The 21,030-nt window shown below is 52.7% G+C and overlaps 1 protein-coding gene across 2 annotated transcripts in view; it reads right to left on the reverse strand.

Moving 5' to 3' along the window:
• Positions 1 to 406: 406 nt before the first annotated feature.
• Positions 407 to 21,030, reverse strand: part of nipblb (NIPBL cohesin loading factor b) — a 30,957-nt gene continuing 10,333 nt past the window's right edge. The window contains exons 6-47 of one of the 2 annotated variants that reach the window (XM_084461561.1): positions 20,826 to 20,977; positions 20,505 to 20,653; positions 20,303 to 20,393; positions 19,467 to 20,006; positions 17,904 to 19,376; positions 17,323 to 17,460; positions 16,980 to 17,168; positions 16,608 to 16,679; positions 16,169 to 16,255; positions 15,930 to 16,033; positions 15,752 to 15,838; positions 15,411 to 15,642; positions 14,252 to 14,403; positions 14,038 to 14,118; positions 13,850 to 13,950; positions 13,515 to 13,647; positions 13,308 to 13,390; positions 13,063 to 13,195; positions 12,470 to 12,613; positions 12,214 to 12,300; positions 11,857 to 12,077; positions 11,545 to 11,647; positions 11,283 to 11,381; positions 11,032 to 11,178; positions 9,022 to 9,156; positions 8,486 to 8,584; positions 8,324 to 8,377; positions 8,119 to 8,227; positions 7,843 to 7,967; positions 7,413 to 7,553; positions 7,180 to 7,273; positions 6,798 to 6,952; positions 6,597 to 6,687; positions 6,262 to 6,435; positions 4,394 to 4,584; positions 4,174 to 4,281; positions 3,877 to 4,077; positions 3,627 to 3,773; positions 3,024 to 3,439; positions 2,159 to 2,333; positions 1,518 to 1,697; positions 407 to 1,398 (exon numbers count right to left, since the gene is read on the reverse strand). In XM_084461561.1, the coding sequence (XP_084317687.1) occupies positions 1,033 to 1,398; positions 1,518 to 1,697; positions 2,159 to 2,333; positions 3,024 to 3,439; positions 3,627 to 3,773; positions 3,877 to 4,077; positions 4,174 to 4,281; positions 4,394 to 4,584; positions 6,262 to 6,435; positions 6,597 to 6,687; positions 6,798 to 6,952; positions 7,180 to 7,273; positions 7,413 to 7,553; positions 7,843 to 7,967; positions 8,119 to 8,227; positions 8,324 to 8,377; positions 8,486 to 8,584; positions 9,022 to 9,156; positions 11,032 to 11,178; positions 11,283 to 11,381; positions 11,545 to 11,647; positions 11,857 to 12,077; positions 12,214 to 12,300; positions 12,470 to 12,613; positions 13,063 to 13,195; positions 13,308 to 13,390; positions 13,515 to 13,647; positions 13,850 to 13,950; positions 14,038 to 14,118; positions 14,252 to 14,403; positions 15,411 to 15,642; positions 15,752 to 15,838; positions 15,930 to 16,033; positions 16,169 to 16,255; positions 16,608 to 16,679; positions 16,980 to 17,168; positions 17,323 to 17,460; positions 17,904 to 19,376; positions 19,467 to 20,006; positions 20,303 to 20,393; positions 20,505 to 20,653; positions 20,826 to 20,977 (7,759 nt within the window). In that variant the 3' untranslated portion in view covers positions 407 to 1,032. Of the gene's footprint in view, positions 1,399 to 1,517; positions 1,698 to 2,158; positions 2,334 to 3,023; positions 3,440 to 3,626; positions 3,774 to 3,876; positions 4,078 to 4,173; positions 4,282 to 4,393; positions 4,585 to 6,261; positions 6,436 to 6,596; positions 6,688 to 6,797; positions 6,953 to 7,179; positions 7,274 to 7,412; positions 7,554 to 7,842; positions 7,968 to 8,118; positions 8,228 to 8,323; positions 8,378 to 8,485; positions 8,585 to 9,021; positions 9,157 to 11,031; positions 11,179 to 11,282; positions 11,382 to 11,544; positions 11,648 to 11,856; positions 12,078 to 12,213; positions 12,301 to 12,469; positions 12,614 to 13,062; positions 13,196 to 13,307; positions 13,391 to 13,514; positions 13,648 to 13,849; positions 13,951 to 14,037; positions 14,119 to 14,251; positions 14,404 to 15,410; positions 15,643 to 15,751; positions 15,839 to 15,929; positions 16,034 to 16,168; positions 16,256 to 16,607; positions 16,680 to 16,979; positions 17,169 to 17,322; positions 17,509 to 17,903; positions 19,377 to 19,466; positions 20,007 to 20,302; positions 20,394 to 20,504; positions 20,654 to 20,825; positions 20,978 to 21,030 lie in introns of both variants that reach the window. The other variant, XM_084461560.1, reaches the window with a different exon arrangement.

A 21,030-nucleotide genomic window follows, 5' to 3' on the forward strand; every position in this document is an offset into this window, starting at 1 on the left:
TGGTGAGTTTGTGTCAACTGATTCTGAAATTAATCGAGACACATTGAGGCCAGGGGAGCAGCATGTGACGTGTAACAGGAATTTCTTTTTCTAGCAGAATACCATCATTCAGACATTCGTGATTCTACCCAATCTAGGCTTGCATTACCTGACCCACCATCTGATCCCAATGTCCCGCTCTGCAACGTTGCGTGCCATCATATTCCAAAGTTAGACAGGACATGAAACAAAAAATAAAGAGACAAACAAATAAGAAGTTGACAATACTACAAGCCGGGTATTCTATCCTGGTGAAAATAAAGTCAAATGCAAACGAGACAAGTAACAAAGAGAAGTAAAAAAAATTTATTGCAGTATTTTCTCCGTAGGGATCCCTTTTCTCTGACCCATTACATCAAAATCTATACAAAAACTCCCCCTGCAGGTAGGACAGAGATACTGCATGCTTCGCTTCCAACAGAATAAATTATATCCAAGAGACTCCATTGTACAGTATGGGTAAACAAATAAAGGGAGCAAAACATAAAAGTAAGGATTATTTAATAGAAGCTTCCCTGTAAACTGAGCTAAACTAAAGAAATCCATCCGGTGCTAGGTTAAACTCCAAGAACACTTTATTAAGAACATCAACAGACTAATTTCCAACATTCACTTTGTTTATTTTTTAAACCGAACTTTTGTCAGAGATATAAACATGTTTTTTGTTTTGTTAAACTATGATACAGTGGGAGTAAAAATCAAACAACCGAGTTGCTGCACGACAGCGAAGGAGCTCCCACACAATGTTTTCCATAACATTTCCTTCTTGTGTGTTTTTTTCTGTTTAACTTAAACATGTCCTGGATCCCATTTACAGTTCACAGATCACAGATCAATGTTCATTGTTCACAATACTTGCACTCCCCTATCAAGTCCTTACATTGCATGTTTCACTTGTCAGATGTGTATTAGTCCTCTGTGTTTAGAAAATAATTGGATCCATGTATAGAGTTTGGCTGCAAAGGGTTTGTCTGTCTGAGTAAGTGGAGAAGATTAGCTGGAGGTCCCGTCCTTGGCTGCGTACAGTGAGCGTAAAGTCTGCGCCATTCTGTTCGTGAGCTTGTTTCCACTTGTCAAGGCAATTTTCTTGTAAATAATGTCCGACTCCTTGATAGTGTCCACCCAAGGCACCTGTTTGCGTCCGTCCCGTTTCTTGGCCTCGATCCAGGTGCCGGAGTAGGAGCCGGCCATCCAGTGCACGCTGTAGCCCGTGGAGATCTTCTGGATGACCCGGGCGATCTGCGGCCGGTCTTTGTACTTGGGGCAGCAAAGGGCGATGACGTCCATGGACCCCAATGCCTCGTTCATGTGACCTGATGCCTCTGCTGAGTCCCCTCCCTTCCTGGACCGCCGGTGTGCCTGGGGAGAGGAGGAGGAGCCTGGGTTACAACTCCCACCTCAGACCACTACCGCTGCTGCTACCAGCCCCCATCTACAGCCCCCCCGCCCCCAGCCCGGCCCCCCCAGACTGCGCTTACCCCGGGGGTCTTCTCCTCGTCGCTCTCGTCGTCGTCCGTGTCCAGAGGCGCGTGGTGGTTCTTGGGGCTGGGCCCTCCAAGCAGGGAAGAGATGGCTTTGTTTCTGGCGTTGGCGCTGGCCGACGCTTCCCCCTCCTCATCCTCCTCATCGGGGTCCAAGTGCTCCATCAGTAACTTGAACTGAGAGAGAGAGACACCGAGGCAGAGAGGGAGGGAGAGAGAGACAGACCGAAGCAGAGAGGGAGGGAGAGAGAGGGAAAGAGAGAGGTGTCAATCACTCGGTCCAAATGACTCTTACTAGTTCTGCTAAAAAGCTATTTCCTATACAATAGACAGCAACAACTGACTCTGCACAAATGTATACTTGATTGTTATTTAATTGCACTGCCTACATCATGGACACAGACAGTCATCCATGATCGGGTGGGATCAGTAGATGAGAATAATACCGATAGACTGATAGACTATGGATAGTAAATTGCCAGTTTGGGAACCTTTAATGTCTAGCTAACTACCTAGCTGGAATGAGGAACTGATTAGTGCTGATAAGATACTGTAAGGACAAGCGATGACAAGAATTCCAATGTACCTCTACTTGTTACATATGGCGAATAAACTTTCTCTTCTATTCTAACACTTACATCTAGATATTGTTTGACAATCCTTGTCTTGATGTCGTAGGTGATATCAACGTTGGCCAGGTCTCTGGTCAGGAAGTCCAGCGTCTGGCGCGGGTTGAAGTGAATTTTGGACTTCCTGTTCACCGCCTTGTCGTACACCTTGGCAGATTCCGTCGGCGAGTACTTCTGGATTTTACTACAGAGGGAGCAGGGTGTAAGCATCTGCAGTTTGACACCGACAGCCTTAGGAAGGGTGCTGAGCGATTAGCCTCCCCACAGATGTCCAGTGAGGTTGAGCTGAGAGATGTTGTGAGGTGTAGTGTGTGGCTGTGTTTGATGTGGAGTGTGGCCCACATACATCTGGTTGGTTCCATCTCTAATGGTGCGTTCAAGACAACTCGGGACTCGGAATTCCCGACCTCCAACTTGTGAAAAACGAATTGAACGCTCGTCCAACTCGGGATAACAAGTCGGGAACTCGGGTATCATTTTGAGCCCCGAGTTGACTTCACAACATGGCGGCATATAACGTTGACTATAAGAATGTAATTATTATAAAGTGTTTGTTGACGTTTTAACATGTAATTTGATGTGTAATTGTGCAATATAGGTTTTGTATTCTATATACGTCTCTCTGATTATAGAAATGTGTGGACTTTAAGTTATTTTACCGGAGAAATTAGCTGGCCAGCTGTTTTGCTAGCTAACCTTTAGCTAACATAGCTAACGTTAGCTAGCTAGCTCAGAGCTAGCTAGTTACGTTACTTTTTACTCCAGACTTAAAATCGTCATGAATGCAATGACGTCGGGGGTCGGGATTCCTGACTTGGGAATTCCCGAGTCCCGAGTCGGCTTGAACGCACCATCCCATCTCTACGGCGCCTACCTGTCCGAGAAGCCGTAGAGGTTCTTGAGGTGCTGTTTGAGCACCAGCAGCAGCAGGATGCCCTGGGAGGCGTTGGCGAACTCCAGCAGAGACGCCGGGTTCTCCGGCAGGCGCTGCATCACCTTCTCCACGTCGTCCATGTCCAGGTCCGAGTCGGAGTCCGACCCCACCGCCGCGGCCCGCGAGGGCTTCTTGGGCCTGCAGACCACCTCCTCGTCCGAGTCGCTGCTGCTGGACTGGCTGCTGTTGCTCTCGTCCTCCGAGCCCTCGTCCTCAGAGCCCTCGTCCTCCGAGCCGTCGTACTTCCTCTCTCGCCTTTTCTTCTTCTTCTTCTTATTCTTCTTCTTCTTCTTCTTCTCCTCCTTCTTCTTCTTCTCCTCCTTCTTCTCCTGCCGAACGGGCTCTTTGAGTAGCGACTGCAGGGAGAGCGGAGGAGACGGTCAGTCGGTCACCACCGGGCTAAACCTATTCATCCGGCGCTTAGCAGAGTATGAAGGTCATCGAAGCCACTAGACTAAACACTAGCTGGATAGTATTTTTACATGTGTGTAAATGTCAGGCTGTGTATGTTTGTGTGTGTGTGTGTGTGTGTGTGTGTCTCACCTCTTTAAAGGACTGCAGCAGGTTGCTCCCGGACACAGACAGGGTGATGTCTATGTGGTGCATGATGAAGAGGGGCTCCTCCTGGGTCTGGAAGGGGAAATAGGCCATGTTGTCCGCGAGGAACAGCAGCATGTTCACTTCAGTCTTCTGCAAGGGAGGGGGGTCACAACAGCCTTCGATAAGCACTTCTGACGGGATGAATCGCTGAGTGAGGTATGCGTGTGTGTGTGTGTGTGTGTGTGAGACTCACAGAGCTGTCGTCGAACAGGCTGAGGAGCGAGCTGAGGAATGCTCGTCTGTACTGCCGGTTCACTCGCACCATGGAGAAGAGGTGTGAGCACAGCGCCGTGGTGGTCTCCTCCTGCCGGTAGCCGCGGATCAGCGCCCCCTTGGACGACATGATGGCCTGCTGCACCTGGTAGGCCATCTTCATCCCCGCCACGGCCTTCATCTGCGTACGCACACACACACACATAATTACTAACACTGACACGCTCTCTGACATGCATCCAGCTGTGGATTGAGAAGCGGTCCCAGACACACTCACGTGGATGAAGCCGGTGTACTTCTTATCGATCTCCACCAGCTGCTGGTCAGACTTGTTCCTCATGGTGGGCTCGGGGTCCGTTCCCACGGCGATCAGATAGGGCACACACTGCAAAGCAGTGGATTCCAAAAGTCAACAGCAGGAAATGATGTCGAGGACCCGCTGTGTGTGTGTGTGTGTGTGTGTGTGTGTGTGTGTGTGTGTCCTGAGAGAGCGTTACCTGTACGGGGTGGATGAGGCCCTGGTTGAGGGTGAGCGCGATGACGCTGAGGGCGAAGTGCCGGACGTTGGACTGCGTGTGGAAGAAGGCCTCCAGCACCTGCTTCAGGTAGAGCTGCATGATGGAGCTGCTCATGCCCGACGAGATGTCCCCCATCTCCTTCAGGTCCTCCTTCTTGGACAGCTTCTTCCCTGGAGAGCGCGCACGCACACACACACACACATCAGGAGGCACTGTTAGATCTTGGAGAACCAGATCATAATTTGTTCTGGTGCATGGGACGTGAGTTTGCGTTGGGTAAGTGAGAGGCTGAAGACCCAGCAGGATCTGGGAGGAGGAGGCGTGTGAATCCTAGTCCCATCTGACCCCTGCCTCTATCTGGATGCAGGCACACTCACGCACACAGACATACACCAGTGTTGTTGTTTTGTTTTTTCTTCTTTCTTTTGTTTTTATTGTTCTTTTAAGCCCGGGCTTAAGGCCCTTTCCACCACCCCCCCAAAGTGGGGACCATTGTACTTTTATTTTGAAAGAAATTAAATCGGAGGAGAGGGATGGGGGGGGAGCCCGGGGAGGGAAAGGAGGGGTTGGGAGGGTGGGGGTAAGGGGAGGGAGCAGGATAGGGAGGGAGATGGGTGGGGAGAGACAAGACAGAACAGACAAGACGAACAACTGACAAACATACAACAGTCATGCAAGACTGATGGGGGCGCTTGAGCAGGTACAAGGACATAAAATTCACAGTGTGTAAAAAAAAAGTTTTTTTTTTTCTTCTCCATAATAATAAAAATAGTAATAATAATAATAAGCAATATAGCAACATCCACAACTACAACGTAGTAATAATGGTAATAAAGAATAACTAGACCAGACAAACCACCGTATAACAGTCGTGACCTTTGAACTTCCAGGGCCCACCCCAGTCCCGTGCCCCCCGGATATGGCGAGCCCCAAGGTCCCCCCGCACCAAGCAGCAAGCCGCCACGGCGTACACCCCAACCTCCACCGCCCATCAAGGGTCTTTATTGAGAAATGGAAGCGAAGCACACCACAACACATGCCGGCTAGCCGGCACGCGAGATCCCGACGCCCAACCCGACATACACCAGTGTTTGCCATGTCTCTCCTATAATGTTTTTAGCTGCTCTTACACTGAAAATGCAATTTCATGTAATTTATTGCTCTATAAATGTTCTTAGCCGTTAGATAAACATACTCCAGGAGCTCGATTGTCTCGTTGAGAGGGGTCAGGGAAGAATTTTTACAGCTCACTTATCTGGCCCCTGGGTGAAACTGTTTTTTTGCTTCCCTCTGGAATATGTAGGGGTGGGACCTATGCCCACCTCCCTTCTCTGTAAAGCACATTGTGTTGCCTCTGTATGAAATGCGCTATACAAATAAAGCTTTGATTGATTGATAGTCTATACTGTATAAGACGAGCTCATGGCTCGTAGCTCTGGGCGATGTCATAGCCATAACCTGGCTTCGCCATCCTGATGAGCTCACATCCTGTTTCTCTCCTCAGATCAGTCTGGCCACACTCCCATTCAGACCGATTTCTACCCGCCGGATATTCACCGGGCCAATCAGAACTGTTTATCTAATATGGGGCGGGTTGGATACAACGACTGTACCCATTTGATATGGTGATACGATGACTAACCCACGTTTGGTTGCTCTGATTGGCTGCAGGTCTATCCAATTGCATCCAGGGGCATCTTGGTCTGCGACAGATGGCGCCCTTTGGAAATCGAAAATGAACTGAACAGCTCCAGACCCCTTGCGTTTCTGCAGAGTGGGTGTGGTGAAGCCAGGCTGCCGCAGCCATGGCTGGTCTCAGACGGTGTGAACCAGGAGGGGGGACTCACACTCGCGGTCGGCCTCCTGCATGCGCGAGTCTTCCTCCTGGAGGTAGGTCTGCAGGTTCTTCAGCACCTGGATCTTCAGGTTGACCGAGCTCTTCCCGTCCGACAGGATGCCGTTGTACAGAATCTTCACTTCATGGACAAACATCAGGTCAGGGTGCATGATGAACTGGAAGCCTGGTGAGACGGAAACGAGAAAGCAGAACGTCGGCATACGTTAAGAGGAACAGTTGGGACTAGTGATGCTGACAGACATCTTAAAGGACACTATGCCAGGAGTCTCTTCATCGGTGGATCATTATGGTCTGTCTGGGGTGAGCAGGGGGAAATAAAGGTACCTAGCCCGATGATGGCCTTGCATTGGACCTCCTCGTCTTCGTTCTTGGTGAAGTACAGCAGATGCTCCATCACCTTCTCCTTTATGACCACCTATGGGACGTGCAGAGGACGTAATCAATCAAGCTGATATGATCGATTATCGTTTTGTCAAACGATCTCTCAAATCAGAACGATCGCCCTTCTCTCTCCCATCTCCCTACCTTATTGGTGCCCTTGAAGTCCTCCTGGTCAAAGTCAAAATGGCGGCAGAGCGCCCCCACGGTGAAGAGCGAGCGCAGCAGGGTGGGCTTGTTGGCGGCCAGGGTCGTGTTGTTGCTGTCCTCCTGATGCTGGGTCTTGACCTTGGTCAGGACACCTACATTCAAGATTCAAGATTAATTTATTTGTCCCGAGGAAAATTTGTCTCGGACATACAGGCTGCTACAGTACATACAGTGCAAAGACGCCGTAACAAGGACAAAACAAACATTAGTACATAGACATGTGCAAACATGTGCAAACAAGGTTTGCATGACGACGAGGAGGACGAGGGCTGTGAGAAACTACTATGGTTACAGACGGGGGTTCCATCGTTAGTCTTACCGTAGTAGCGGTTGAAACAAGCCCAAACAAACTTGTAGTTGTGAGTGACCTTGTTGGCCACGGCGCCCAGGCAGCTCACACAGTGTTGGACAACCTGAGGGACGGATGGGGACACATTCAATTGGGTTCACAGCTCCTTTAGTACTGTTTACACTGTCATGACTACTCGAGAGAGAGAGAGAGAGAGAGAGAGAGAGAGAGAGATAGAGAGAGAGAGAGAGAGAGGAACTGACCGTCATGCCGTATTTCATGATGAGCTTCATCAGGTCTTCCTCGATGGTGGTGAGGAAGGTCTCGCTGGGGTGCTCCATCAGGGGAACCACCAGCTCCAGGATCTTGGCCACGTTACAGATCACCATGAAGTCACTCTGGGTCTGTCAGAACAAACCACACAACACAGACAAAAAACAATATTCAGAGTTTCTTTTACACGCAGATATACTATATTACCTGTTAGGATATTCTGGAGCCTAAAAAGATGTACTTGAGACGGTCAGCCACTAGATGGCAGTAGAACTCTACATATGAATTTCTTATTTACACCTTTTTCGAGCTTATCCCCACTGTCTCCTCTCCACAAATACCTCACTGTATGTATGACATGATGGTGTGGAGTGAACCATTAGAGGAAGAGGTTTATAGTTCACAGTTCTATGTCCTTACGTTGCATTTGGTAGTCAGATAAGGCTGCATGGTCATGGCGTGTTTGACCATCAGCTGGGCTCGGATCTTGCTGAACAGAAAGAGGGTTGTGATGCAGGACACCAGGCGATTGGAGTTCACCCCATCTGAAACACACACACCCGCGCACACACACACACACGCGCACACCCACAACTTAGAGTCTATCGCATCGAGAGCAAAATCAACAGTGGTCTATCAAAGTAAACAGATTCCTGATTCCAGAACTAAAAAGCGGAGCTCATAGGAGCACAGTACCTGCGAGAGACTCTTCGTACTTCAGGATGTGCTCCACCAGATTGTCCACCAGCTGAACACAGGCCTTCCTGGCGGGTTTATAGGACGCGTCCTCCTCCGTCTTCAGCAGCTGCACGGAGCAGGAGGAGACGGGTAACTCAGGAGGACCCAACACATCAAAACAAACACTTCTACTGAGTTATATTCGTGAGCGGGGGGTGCTTACGTTCTGAAGCAGCTGCTCAAACCAGTCGTAGCCAGTATCCTTGCAGGCAGACACCTGCAGAAGAGAACGAGGCCGTGAGACGATTAGTATAAATAGCCCCAAATACAACGTTCAAGACTGCGTCCGTTTGGTTGACATGTCAGAGCGCCGCCAGCCACGCACCACGTCTGTGATGTTGAGGATCTTTCTGGTCATGGCGTCTTTGTCGTTATTGGGCGTCGGGGTGAACCAGAGTTTCTGGAACGTCTCATTCACCAGTTTCTGTGGGGAGGGTAAAATTTAGTACGCATACAAACAAAAACACACAAACACTCTCTCTCTCTCTCTCTCTCTCACTCCCTCCATCTCTCTCCCAGGCCTAGAAGGTATTCATACATGAACACACCTTGATCCCCTCCTCATCATAAGTCTCTCTCTCTCTCCCTCCATGTCAGGTATGCTGGCTGCCTTTGGTGTTTGGCCTCTGTTTGCTGCCCTCTACAGGCTGGAGGGTTGTTCCACCGGTCTAATCAAGTCTGACCAGCCGCACCTGCCGATGGTTTCAGCTGCCTTGATAAACCCTGCTCTCCAGTCCTTCAACCCCCTCTTTCTCTCCAAGCACGCCATTCTGTTTTGTTTGAACTCTCTCTTTCTCTCTCTCTCTCAGGCCTAGGAGGTATTCTCTCTCTCTCTCAGGAAGTATTCACACACAAACCCACCTTGATGCCCTCCTCGTCGTTGACCCTGCGTATCATCTTCACACACATCTCCGTGACCTTGTTGAAGGTGGGCTGCTCCAGACAGATGTCCCTCAGGATCTTGATTACCCTCTTCCTCACGCTGATGCCCGTATCCTGGGTTACAAACACACACAGGGTCACCTCAGCACACTGCCTCACTCTGACCTCTGACCTCACGCTGATGCCCGTATCCTGGGTTACAAACACACACAGGAAGGGTCACCTCAGGACACTGCCTCACTCTGACCTCACGCTGATGCCCGTATTAGAGGTCTTCACGGGTTGGGTAAATCCGAGAGGACCCGAACCGGACCCGAGAACCGTACGGGTCCGGGTCCACATTTCCACGCTTTTATTATGGTCAATTGGGTTCGGGTGGATCCGATTCTATTACCTCGGGTCTCGGGTCTGTGTCATTATGCGTAATACCCGAGAGAAACGCATGACGTGAATTCAGTGAGACTGCGGGCGCGACGCGAGCGGAGACAAGGCAGCCACCACCAGTAGCCTACCTTGTGAATAATAAGCTGAAAGAAAATGAATATAGATAGGTCAAACCTAGCGGCAGCTTGTGTAGCCTTATTTATTAACGGCCGTTTCATTTCCATGCTGCCACAGCCTGACAAAACAGCGATTGATCCCGTCAAGATTGAGAGGAAATCGCAATTCCATCCAACTGTGATGCAACAGCATGCAAGCCAACAGCCGTGACAGCCTAAGCGATTAATGCTACTGCTACTTGCTACTACTGCCTGTCGGATCCGTAAAATACCCGATCCGACTCGGGTCTCAGGTCTCTGTCCTACTCCTGCTCTCGGACAAAATCGTGTCCGGTATACATATTTTAAAAAATGATCGGATTTAGTCGGATCTCGGAACGAATGTCTCGGGTCCATCTCGGTTTCGGGTCCACATTTTAGACCCGAGAAGACCTCTAGCCTGTATCCTGGGTTAGAAACACACAGAGGAAGGGTCACCTCAGGACACTGCCTCACTCTGACCTCTGACCTCACGCTGATGCCCGTATCCTGGGTTAGAAACACACAGAGGAAGGGTCACCTCAGGACACTGCCTCACTGACCTCAGGCCTGCATGTCCCTCAAGTTATGAAGTACTGACAACCTAGGATGGCTGATTTTCCTGCCAGTCTATCCATCATGTGACCTTCAACAAGACACAACAGGGTTTTCCCTGCATAGCTTTACACCACTCCATCCCACGCTTGGTGATGTGAGGTCCTCTCATCCAACATCAGTGTCTGACCTCACAAATGCTCTTCAGGATGAATGGGCAAACATTCCCACAGACACACTCCACAATCTTGTAGAAAGCCTTCCCAGAAGAGTGGAAGCTGTTATAGCAGCAAAGGGGGGACCAAGTCCATATTAATGCTTATGAATTTAGAATGGGATGTCATAAAAGCTCCTGTAGGTGTAATGTGTAGGTGGCCCAATACTGTAGTCCATATGGTGTATTTAGGCAGACAAGTTAATCCAGCACACATTGGTGTGCAGAAAATTCACCAGAATACAGGAAATGAAGCATTTGATGCCTAAAATTTTCTCGCTTAAGGTATCACCTCTGCCTCAATATGAGCCAGGAAAAACCCTGCATCATGATAATCTGAGTATTATTTGCAGGCCAGGAGATGAGCACTTCAGATGAAAAGAGGCCTGCAGTTCTCAGTCTCGTCCCTAGTTGGCAGTGTGGAGACAAAGCAGGATTTTACCTCAGTTGAACTATTACACTTGGAATGAACTCACAGATGGAGGTGGCCAATGTCATGGGCAAAGTTCTATTTCACACTGCTCTGTGGAGGCTGGTGGCTATTCCTCCTCACACAGTCCACGGAGAAGGTGTGTTATGCCGTGTCTTGCTGCATATTTGGCTGAACTGTGTCTAACCACTGCTTAGTACTGTGGTGTGTGTGTGTGTGTGTGTGTGTGTGTGTGTGTGTGTGTGTGAGTGAGTGAGTGTCGGGGGTGTTACCAGTATTCTCTCGATCAGCATGTCGTAGTACTGCTCGGTGAGCTGGGGTCGACTGAGCACGAAGCGTCCCAGCAGCTCGACCGCCGCCTCGCGCACGCTGGTGGAGTTGTCCATGAGCCGGCCGTGGACGCCGCGCTGCATGTCCGACTGACGACGGTCCGGGAGGGAGCACACGGTTAGCAGCGCTCACGCACACAAACAGACACACAGACACACACAATATACATATATACATAGCAGAGCCAACTCACCCTGGCCAGGATACTGGGGTCAACAGCCACCACCTCAGACAGACACTTCATGGCTTTCGTTCGGACCGCGATGGCGCTCTCCCCCAGCACTCTGAGGATCTGAGGGAGGGCAGGGAGAGGGAACGACTCGTTTATTGCCAAACCCCATCCAGGACACACACGCACGCACGCATGCACGCACACACACACACACACACACACACACACAGGTAGGTGTCTTCACACTTCCTTCACAAAGTACAGCCGCAGGGCCAACTCTTACCTGTGTTAAATAAATATCAAAGCTCTGCGCAAACGGCCTCATAGAGGCCAAATATCGGACGATAAGGCAGCCGTCGTCGTAGTCCACAGTGTCAGAGTTCATCCTGGGCAGAAAAACGGGGAACAACGTTTAGTTTAACTCACAAGCAAACATTTCCTGGAGGTCAACCAAGGGGGAGTAACGACAGAGTGGCGTGCTCCCACATCATGAACCAGCCAAGCGCCGACGATAGTGCGGGGATGATGACAGTGTGGGGATGATGACAGGGTGGGGAAGATGACAGTGTGGGACCCCCGAGGGAGGCGGTCTTACCTCAGTGTGCTGAAGTGGGAGGGCGCGGTCTTGATGATGTTGCGGAGGTACTTCTTGCGAGCCTCGGCCCTCTGCATGATCTCCCCGGTGGTCGCGATGTCCTTGGCGTGGTGCGGTCCGTCGGACGAGTCCTCGTCCCGCTGGTTCTGACACTTCATGGCCTTCTCCGTCTCCGTGGTGGTGTCGCGGAACCACTGTGCGATGTAGAACTTCCTGGCGAACTGGGAGACACACAGGAAGTACAACGGTCAGATTTAAGTGACAGTCTTTTCTGTATGTGGAGACCCAGGGTCATATCCCAGGCTGGCTGATATGCCGTGGCGTCCCCTGTGTTCCGTGTCCTGTGGACACACTCACCACTAGAGACGGGTCCGTCTCTGCGTTCTCATCCAGGTAGTCCAAGAGGGCCTTCTGCAGCTGTTGGGCCTCATCGGTGCCGGACGCCTAGGTCGGGGGTCAACACAGCGAGAGCATCACGACGGCAGTTCAACCACACAAAGACGATTCGACACGAAACTCAACTCACTCGCGATCTAGGTGGACACGCCACGACTGACTGGACTGACCTGTGTCCTGTGATTGCTCAGATGACTTTGGTTAATGTTGTTATTACCCCTTTGAGGATGCGGTCGATGGATCGCTGGTCCATCTTGCTGGTGACGGCGTCTTTGCGTAGCCGGGCAGCCACAGTGCCAAGGTAGTCCAGAGACGCCACCCTCAGGGCCATCTCCGTCTGCTTGTTACTGAACTGGTGGACCTGGGTCAGGGGACGGTCAGGGACAACAGCGTCAGCTTCCACGCAGCGAACGACGAGGGACTTTACTCGCATGACCTCTTTAGTTCTTATCGATAGCTCTCAAATCAAATCAAACTTTATTGGTATAGCGCATTTCATACACAGAGGCAACACAAGGCGCTTTACAGAGAGCAATGGGAGGGTGGGCATAGGTCCCACCTCTACATATTCCAGAGGGAAGCAAAAAAACAGTTTCACCCGGGGGCCAGAAAAGTGAGCTGTAATAATTCTTCCCTGACCCCTCTCAATGAGACGATCGAGCTCCTGGAAAATGTTTGTCTATTGGCTGAGAACATACACAGAGCAGTTAACATGGGCTAGATACTTCATAAGAGAGACATGACTAACAGCTCTATAGCTGGTTAGTCGCTGGCCGTCCAGAGTTAGACTTAGACTGGAGTGAGACTCACCAGCAGCCGTCCCAGGAGACTGAGGAGTAGTTCAGCCGCTGGCCACTCAGGCTTGTTGACGGTGGACAGCAGGTCCTGGACAAAGTTCTCAAACAGCGGCCGGTAGTCCTCCTCTCCCTGCTTGCTGCCACACCTTGGGCACACAGGAGCAGCATAGGTTGGTCAAACTACCCAAGTACCACCTCTGTCATGGGAAGTTGATACCAGATAGAGTAGGTTAGACAAGTCGGGACAGGAAGTCTTACTTCTTCAGGAAGACGGACAGGAAGTTCTGCGCCGCTCTCATGGCTGTCTCGTACGAGTTTGTGATCAGGACATCTTGGTCCACCTAGGGAAACAGGGCACGCATTTTCACACAATCCCTCCCAAGAAAAAAAACGCACACCTCCTTCTCCTCAGAATATTCAAATCCCCTCCCACCCCGGCCGGCTCAGCCGGGGTCTCTCCCGTACCTTCTTGTCGTACTCGTCGTCCAGGCTGTCCCGGGCGGAGGGGAGGTGCACCACGCACTGGATGAGCTGCAGCACCAGAGCCGTGACCATCTGGATGTACATGGGCTCCCCGTCGCGATCACTGCTGTTCAGCCTGGTGGGGACACGGACGCGGGGAGAACCGGTCAGCACAGAACCACATGTACGATGACCGCTAGCGACGCAGAACACGATGGCTGGGTGAGCTGACGACGCTTCAGGAAATGGCCTGAAGGCTTAGGCGGAATACGGGGTTTCCACCAGGGGCGCGTTCACTGGAGGGAGGGACGGGGAGGGGGGGGACTGAAGTGCGGTACCTGAAGTTCCTGAGGCTGCGCTTGCTGGTGGGCAGTCTGGCCAGGGAGGTGAAGATCTCCTCCAGGATCAGCTGTCTGTGCTTCTCGTAGCGAGAGAAGACCTGAGGGACAGCAGGAGGGAGGAGGTCAGAGACGTGGATCGATGGGAAGTACGTTCACATGAAGGGAGGCCGAATGCGCATTCCTACCGCTGTCACTAGTTTGATGGCACACAGCTGTAGCTCGCTAACGTTCTCCACGAAGAACGGGGTGATGCCCATAGAGGAGACCTGCAGAGAGGGAGGCGCGAAAGAACCAGGTCGTCACGATGTGGAGGCGGGTTGGAGGCGAGGGGTCAAGAGGTCAGAGGTCATCCGGGGTCACGATGTGACCCGGGAAAGGTCGTCCGGGTCAGAGTCTCACCTGGAGGATGGTGGTGTCGGTCAATAGCTGGATCTCGAGGAGCTCGGAGATGTTGCTGACGACGTCACACACCTTGTTGTACAGCATCACGATCACCCTCTGCTTGTGCGTGGAGCACTTGGCTCTCTTAGCCCTCGAGCTCATCAGACCACCTATGTAGGCAGGACAGGATGGAGAGACCGGAGAGAGATGAGAAGAGCAAAGAAGCCAGACAGTGAGACATCTGATAAGTGATGGAGAGTTACGGTTGGCTAACACAGGATACATCCACACAAGCATTCAAACTTTCAGTTAACTGAGCAGTCTTTTAAATGCAGTCTTGACCACAGTGGTGCACAGCACGCCATCCCTATGTGGCCAGCTCTCATTACATGACCTGACCTGGACACACAACACAGAGGCCATCCTAAAGAAGGCACAACAACACCTCTACTTTACGAGGTGCCTGTGGAGATGGGACATGAGCACACAAACACTCCCTTCTATTGCAGCGTCATTGAGAATATCCTGACTGGTACGGCAACACAACCGCCCACGACAGTAACGCCATCCAGAGGGTGGAGCAGACGGCGCAGATGATCATCGGTGTGGAGCTCCCAGCCATCGAGGATCTCTACAAGCAACGCTGCCGCAGGAAGGACATCTCCATCACAAAAGACACCGACCACCCCATCTACCACCTATTCACGCAATCTCACCGGAGAGACGGGAGATGAGCGAGCATCAGGACCGCGGACGAGAGGTTCCACAACAGCTTCTTTCCTGACGTGGTCCGCAAGCTCAACAGCCAACAGCTGCAGTAGACTGACAATGAAGACCCCCCCACCCACCGCTCCCGGTCAGACCGAACACCACCCCCCACCCCCGTGACCGGTCTGATGGACAGGTCTCTCAATCCTGCTCCCCTGCTGAGGCCCCCCCCACCCCCCCAGGCTGGGAACATTTAAATGTCTAGCTTAAATGTCGTTTAAATGATGGTTAAATGACATTTAAATGTCTAGCTGAGTACCTAGGACTGGAATGAGGAACGGATTAGCACTGATAAGATGCTTTAAGGACAAGTGATTCAATGCACAAGAATTCCAATGCACCTGTACCCGTACTTGTTACACATGGCGAATAAACATTCTACTCTATTCTCAGAAGTTGGGTTGCTGACCTCCGTGGGGGTCCACCCTGTAGACGGGGTCGTACTGGGGGTAGAGCGTGTTCTGCAGATGGAACTTGCTGTACTGCAGAACCCTCTCAATCACGTCCTCGATGTACACGGCCTTGGGCATGCGCTTGGACGTCATGACGTTGAGCGCGGTGAGGCAGGCGTCGGCCGACTTGGTCACGCGCTCCATGATGAGGTCGCGCCACAGCCGCTCCTCGCTCTCCGCGTCGTTGTCCTGCCGGAGAGGGGAGGGAGAGGACGCTCAGACGGGGACGAGCGCAGACGCCGCGAGCGTCGGGCGGAGCTGCTAGAGGGAGGGAGAGACGCCGACCGACTCGTCTTACGTGGTTCATCAGCGTGGAGAGCTTGGAGCCATCCTGGATGTTCTTCTCCAGGATGTTCAGGACCTTCACCAGCTTGTCAGACGGCACCTGTGGACGAGGCGGGAGAGCAGAGGGTTAGCGTTCCCGTACCGTCCACCTCCATGACGCCACCCCCACATCCGCCCGGCCTGCGTCTCACCCGGTAGGTGATGCCCATGGCCTTGATCTTGGCCGACTCGCTGCCCAGCTCGCTCAGCTGCTGTTTCCCCAGAAGCAGCTCTTGGGGAATCTCATCATCATCCTCTGCAGGAGAGACCAGAGGAGAGACCGTTATGAGCACCCCTCACACTCGGGAATAAGACTGCGACGGTAGAGCGATCGAAACCTCCGATGATTAAAAAGTGTCCCCATAAATTAGGATTATGAACAATGAGCTACCCATGGTGAAGTCCACATCTTCCAAAGTCTCCAGGATGTTGTCCACACTCGTCGAGAACCTCTTGAAGGTTGTGGAGTCCATCAGTTCTGTTGAGTGAACACAGAGAGATGGTAAATGGACTGCACTTATATAGCGCTTTTATCCAAAGCGCTTTACAATGGCCTCTTATTCACACATTCACACACACATTCACACACCAATGGCGGCAGCTGCCATGCAAGGTGCAAGCCCGCTCATGGGAGCAATTTGGGGTTCAGTGTCTCTGCCCAAGGACACTTCAACATGTGGACCGGAGGCGGCGGGATACGAACCGATGACCCTACGATCATTGGACGACCCGCTCTGCCACTGAGCCACACCCTCCCACCAGAGACAGAGTGGCTGAGCATTAAGGGACAATAGTCATGTTGTCACCAATAGGAAAGTGGTCCGTCTTACCCTCCGGTGTTAGCTTGGGCTCATAGGACTTCCTCTTCTTCTGTTTCTCCTTCTTCTTCATCTTTCTGGCAACTGGACAGAACAGAGAAATGTTAGGACAATGACATGAGGCAAACCAGAACTCGTCATCTAAATATATGTTATCCCTGTGTTGCGCGGTGAGGATTGGGGTCAATTCCATTTCAATTCCATCTATTTAGGATGTACGTGTAAGTGAGAGGAACGAGTAAGTGCCTATTCACAACCACCACAGCTCATTCACAACTACCACAGCTCATTCATAACTACCACAGCTCATTCATAACTACCACAGCTCATCCCCAACTACCACAACTCAGTGTTTGGCGGCCCCATGTCTACAGGCGGACTCACTCTCGCTCATGCTGGGGGGTGGGGAGTCCTCGTCGGACTCCTCGGGGCTGCGCTCCCTGTTGCGGGCGCCGGAGCCCCTGCGGCCGTCCTGGATGCCCCCGCTCTTCCGGTGCTCCCCGGACCCCCTCCTCTCCCGCTCCTCGTTCCCCCACGTCCTGTCCCGCTCGCGCTTTTGCCGCTTCCGCGTGGCTAGAGGGGGAGAGAGAGAGAGACCGAGGGTAGACGTGCGACCAGGGGCTGGTTTTAAGCAATAGTCCAAAAAGACTCGTTCCAAAACTACTGGCACCGTTGCAACCTTTAACGCTTAACGTCCGTTGAGGGGGCATTAAGGTGCAGTACTCACACTCGGTCACAGAGTCGCTGGCGTCGCTTTCTTCGTCCGAGTCCACCTCGGCGTACTTGGGCTTCTCGTTGACCGTGCTGCGCTTGCGTTTGTTCATCTTGACCCTCTCACACAGGGGCATAGTGGACTCTATCTCCGCTTGCAGACGAGGGGGGAGCTCTTTGAGCACAGACTCATCAACACCTCCTACATGGACATGTAGTCACCAGTTGACCAGTCATCAAGACAGAATATCACTTCACGCCAAGTAACTACACAGTGGATCACAGGTACGCTAAACCTAATAACTCATGTATTCAGGGATCAATACCAACATGCACTGACTGACCAGAGGCACTGATTCGGGTCCCTACTGGACGACAACAACAACAACAACAACAACAATAACAACAACAACAGTAAAGCAAACTGTGCCTCACATAGACCAAGGAAACCTGTTTGATTTTCACCAAATAATCACTCAGCAAGTCAAGAACACACCATGTGAACAGTTCCGTTCATGACGCAATCCTCCCAAAATACAATCAGATGCCCAACAAGCCAGCTTGGTACACGCAGCGAAACAGAAAGGCCTTCCTTACCTTTCCCTGGTTTGCAGTAGGAAGGTCTGTTCTTGCTGGATTTGGAGCTGTGCGCGTTCCTGTCCTCCCTCTCCCTGATGATCTTCTGCACCTCGTCGATGGTGAGCTTCTGCAGCACCACCACGGGTTTGGCTCCTTTCTTCATGTCCTCCAGGCCCAGCCTCTCCAGCTTGACCCGGGGCTCGCTCCAGCCCTCCATCACCCCCTGGCCCAGCCCGGACGGCCGCGCGTCAGTGGACACCTTCCCATCCTTGTCCCGCTTCAGCTTAGGGATCACAAAGTTCTTCAGGGCCCCCGACTGGCCCCCCAGGATGTAGGAGGGGTACTCCACAGCTTTAGCATCGGTAGACTGCTGCTTGTTCCCCTCCGGGCGGCTCCGGCTGCCGTCCCCGCCTCTCCGCTCCTCTTTCCGGTCTGTTCTCTGGCGCCCGCCGGGGTCCGTTCCCCCTCGGCCCTCGGGCTTCACTCTGGGGCTGTCGGGCCTGGAGCGCTGGTCAGGAGGTTTGTCCCGCGCCTCCCCGGACTCAGTCCTATGTTTCCTCTCCTTGTCCCTGTCCTTGTCCCTGTCCTTGTCCCTGTCCTTGTCCCTGTCCTTGTCCCTGTCCTTGTCCTTGTCTTTGTCCCTGTCCTTGTCTTTGTCCCTGTCCTTGTCTTTGTCCCTGTCCTTGTCTTTGTCCCTGTCCTTGTCTTTGTCCCTGTCCTTGTCTTTGTCCCTATCCTTGTCCCTATCCTTGTCCCTATCCTTGTCCCTATCCTTGTCCCTATCCTTGTCCCTATCCTTGTCTTTGTCCCTATCCTTGTCTTTGTCCCGGTCCTTGTCCCGGTCCTTGTCCCGGTCCCGCCCGTGTCTGGAGTCATGGTCCCCCCTGCTGGAAGACTTGGGCGTCTCTGGCCGGCGGACACGCGAGGGGTCACTGTCCCGGTGCCGCTCGTCCCTGTGGCCCTCGTGTCTCTGCCGCGGCGTGTCTTGCGCCCGACCGTCAGGCCGCCCCTTGCCGTTGTCGGGTTTGCCATCGTGCCGGTGCTTCGAGGAGTCCCGCCTGTTCTCGTGCTTGTGTTTGGGGGTTTCCGGTCGGCCTTCGGGGCCAAGCTTCCTGGGAGTGTCGGTGCGCTGCTTGATGACCTCCGGCCGGCCGTCAGCAGCCTTTAGTGTCTCTCCGTCGTTCTTAGACCTGAGGCGGAGGACGCCGGTGGTGTCGCCCCCCTCGCCGGGCCCCAGGCGCTCCTCGGGCCAGCGCTGGGCCTCTAGCGCCACCTCTGGTTGTCCGTCTGCTCTGCCGGCCTGCTGCAGGTCGATGCTGACCATCAGGGCTGGCCGGCTGGTACCGTTACTGGCAGCACTAGCCTCCTGGGGTGTCGGCTTGCTGCCAGCGTTGCCCCCTCCGACGCCAGGCCCTCCGGTGGCCCCCGCCGTGCCCCCGGCCCCGGGCTCCTGGGGGTACGTGTCTTGCTTCCGCTTCTTCAGTGGCTTGTCTGAAAGGAGGAGCAGACGCACGTCAACAACAGAAACGTCACCTACTACCGTCACCGTGGGGTCGACGACTCCGGGCCCGGCGCGCTCACCTTTATCCTGGACCTCTTTAGAGCAGCGCTCCCTCTCGATGGCCGACTCGCGCTCGATCCTCTCGATCTCGGCCAGCGCGTCCATCTCCGCCTCGTCGTACACCGCGGCGCCCGCCAGCCCGGCCTGCTTGGTATTCTGGAGGACAGGCACCTGCTGGTAGCCCGCCTGCTCCCCGGGAAGCCCCTGACCCGGCCCTAGCCTGTGGGCCGGATCCTGGCCGCTCCGGGAGAACTGCAGGCTGTTGTAGGCCAGCTCTGCGTCCTGGTCCGAGCCGGGCTCTGCCCCGGGGAGAAGCTCTCCGGATTGGTCCATCTCAGAGGACTTGACCCGGGACAGTTTGAGCGTCAGCTTGGTGGAGTCTTTAGAGGGAGAGCTGACGATGTCGTACAGGGCGGCTTTGTCCATCTGCTCCTTCTCCTCTTTGCTCAGCTTCTTCTGCTTCTTCTTGCGCTCGGGGGAGTCGAGGAGCAGGTCCGGCGCTCCGTCCCGTGGAGACGTGTAGGGAGGAGGGGACTGGAGGATGAGGGGAGGTCGTGACCCTGCCCGAAACACAAACCAGGTTTTAGGAAAAGCCCCCACAGAGATTCAGGAGTCATACCCCCCATTGCTAGGTAGAGCTGTAAACCCCGCCTCCAGAAAGTAAAAGGATGTTATTAGCTTGACCTATGCACTGAACCAGCTGATTTCACTAATTACTTCCTGTTGTAGAAAGTACTTTATTTGTGTGTAAACCCGTTACACCGGGTTTTACACCTCTGCGTGGATACAAGCACAGATTATGTAAGAGGCCTGTCATTTTTTCGTGTTCACAGAAGCGGCCTTTGAGCTGCGGTACCTTTAGGTGTTCCTTCGCTCCCAGCAGGAGAACACTGAGACTGGGGCGATCGGAGAGGGAAGGAGGCGGTTCTCATGGAAGGGTCACTCTCCTGAGGGAAACACAACACAGAGAACAACCATCAAAGCTCTGCCAATCGAGAGAAGTCTATAAAACACAATGTTCCTTCTCATCATTCACAGATCCTGTTCTTCGCTGTTACCTCGTTCCCTATTCTGGGGACCATGTTCATGTAGTCTTCGTTGGAACCGTGTCTGGCATTGTGATTGGCTGAGTTGCTTGATATCTGCCCGGAGACCTTGTCATGGATGTTTCTCATGCCACCGGGAACCAACGGACTAGCAACTGAAACTACAACAGACACCACATTAGCCTTAAATCTAAAATCTAAAAATTAAAACGACGTTCATAGGAAGTCCCTCTGACCTCTGTTAATATTTGGAGGAGTTCAGACGAGGTTTATCTTTATGTATTTTCATTCATTATGCATTTCCTTCCTCCAGAGGAAGATGAGCATCCTCACCTTGTTGGATCTGTTGGTGCTGAGAGTAGCTGGGAGGATGGGGGTACTGCATGTAGCTAGCAGGGCTTTGAGGGGTGTAGGGGCTGGGCACAGGGCTGTTCTGCTGGGGCATGAACCGCGTACCCGACCCCGACTGCGGAGAGGCAAAGCGACTGTAGAGGAGGAAGGTGAGAGGAATTCATGAGTTAAAGGTGGTTAGTAACTC

The sequence above is a fragment of the Borostomias antarcticus genome (genome assembly GCF_949987555.1).
Source record: "Borostomias antarcticus genome assembly, chromosome: 2".
Taxonomy (NCBI): Eukaryota; Metazoa; Chordata; class Actinopteri; order Stomiiformes; family Stomiidae; genus Borostomias; species Borostomias antarcticus.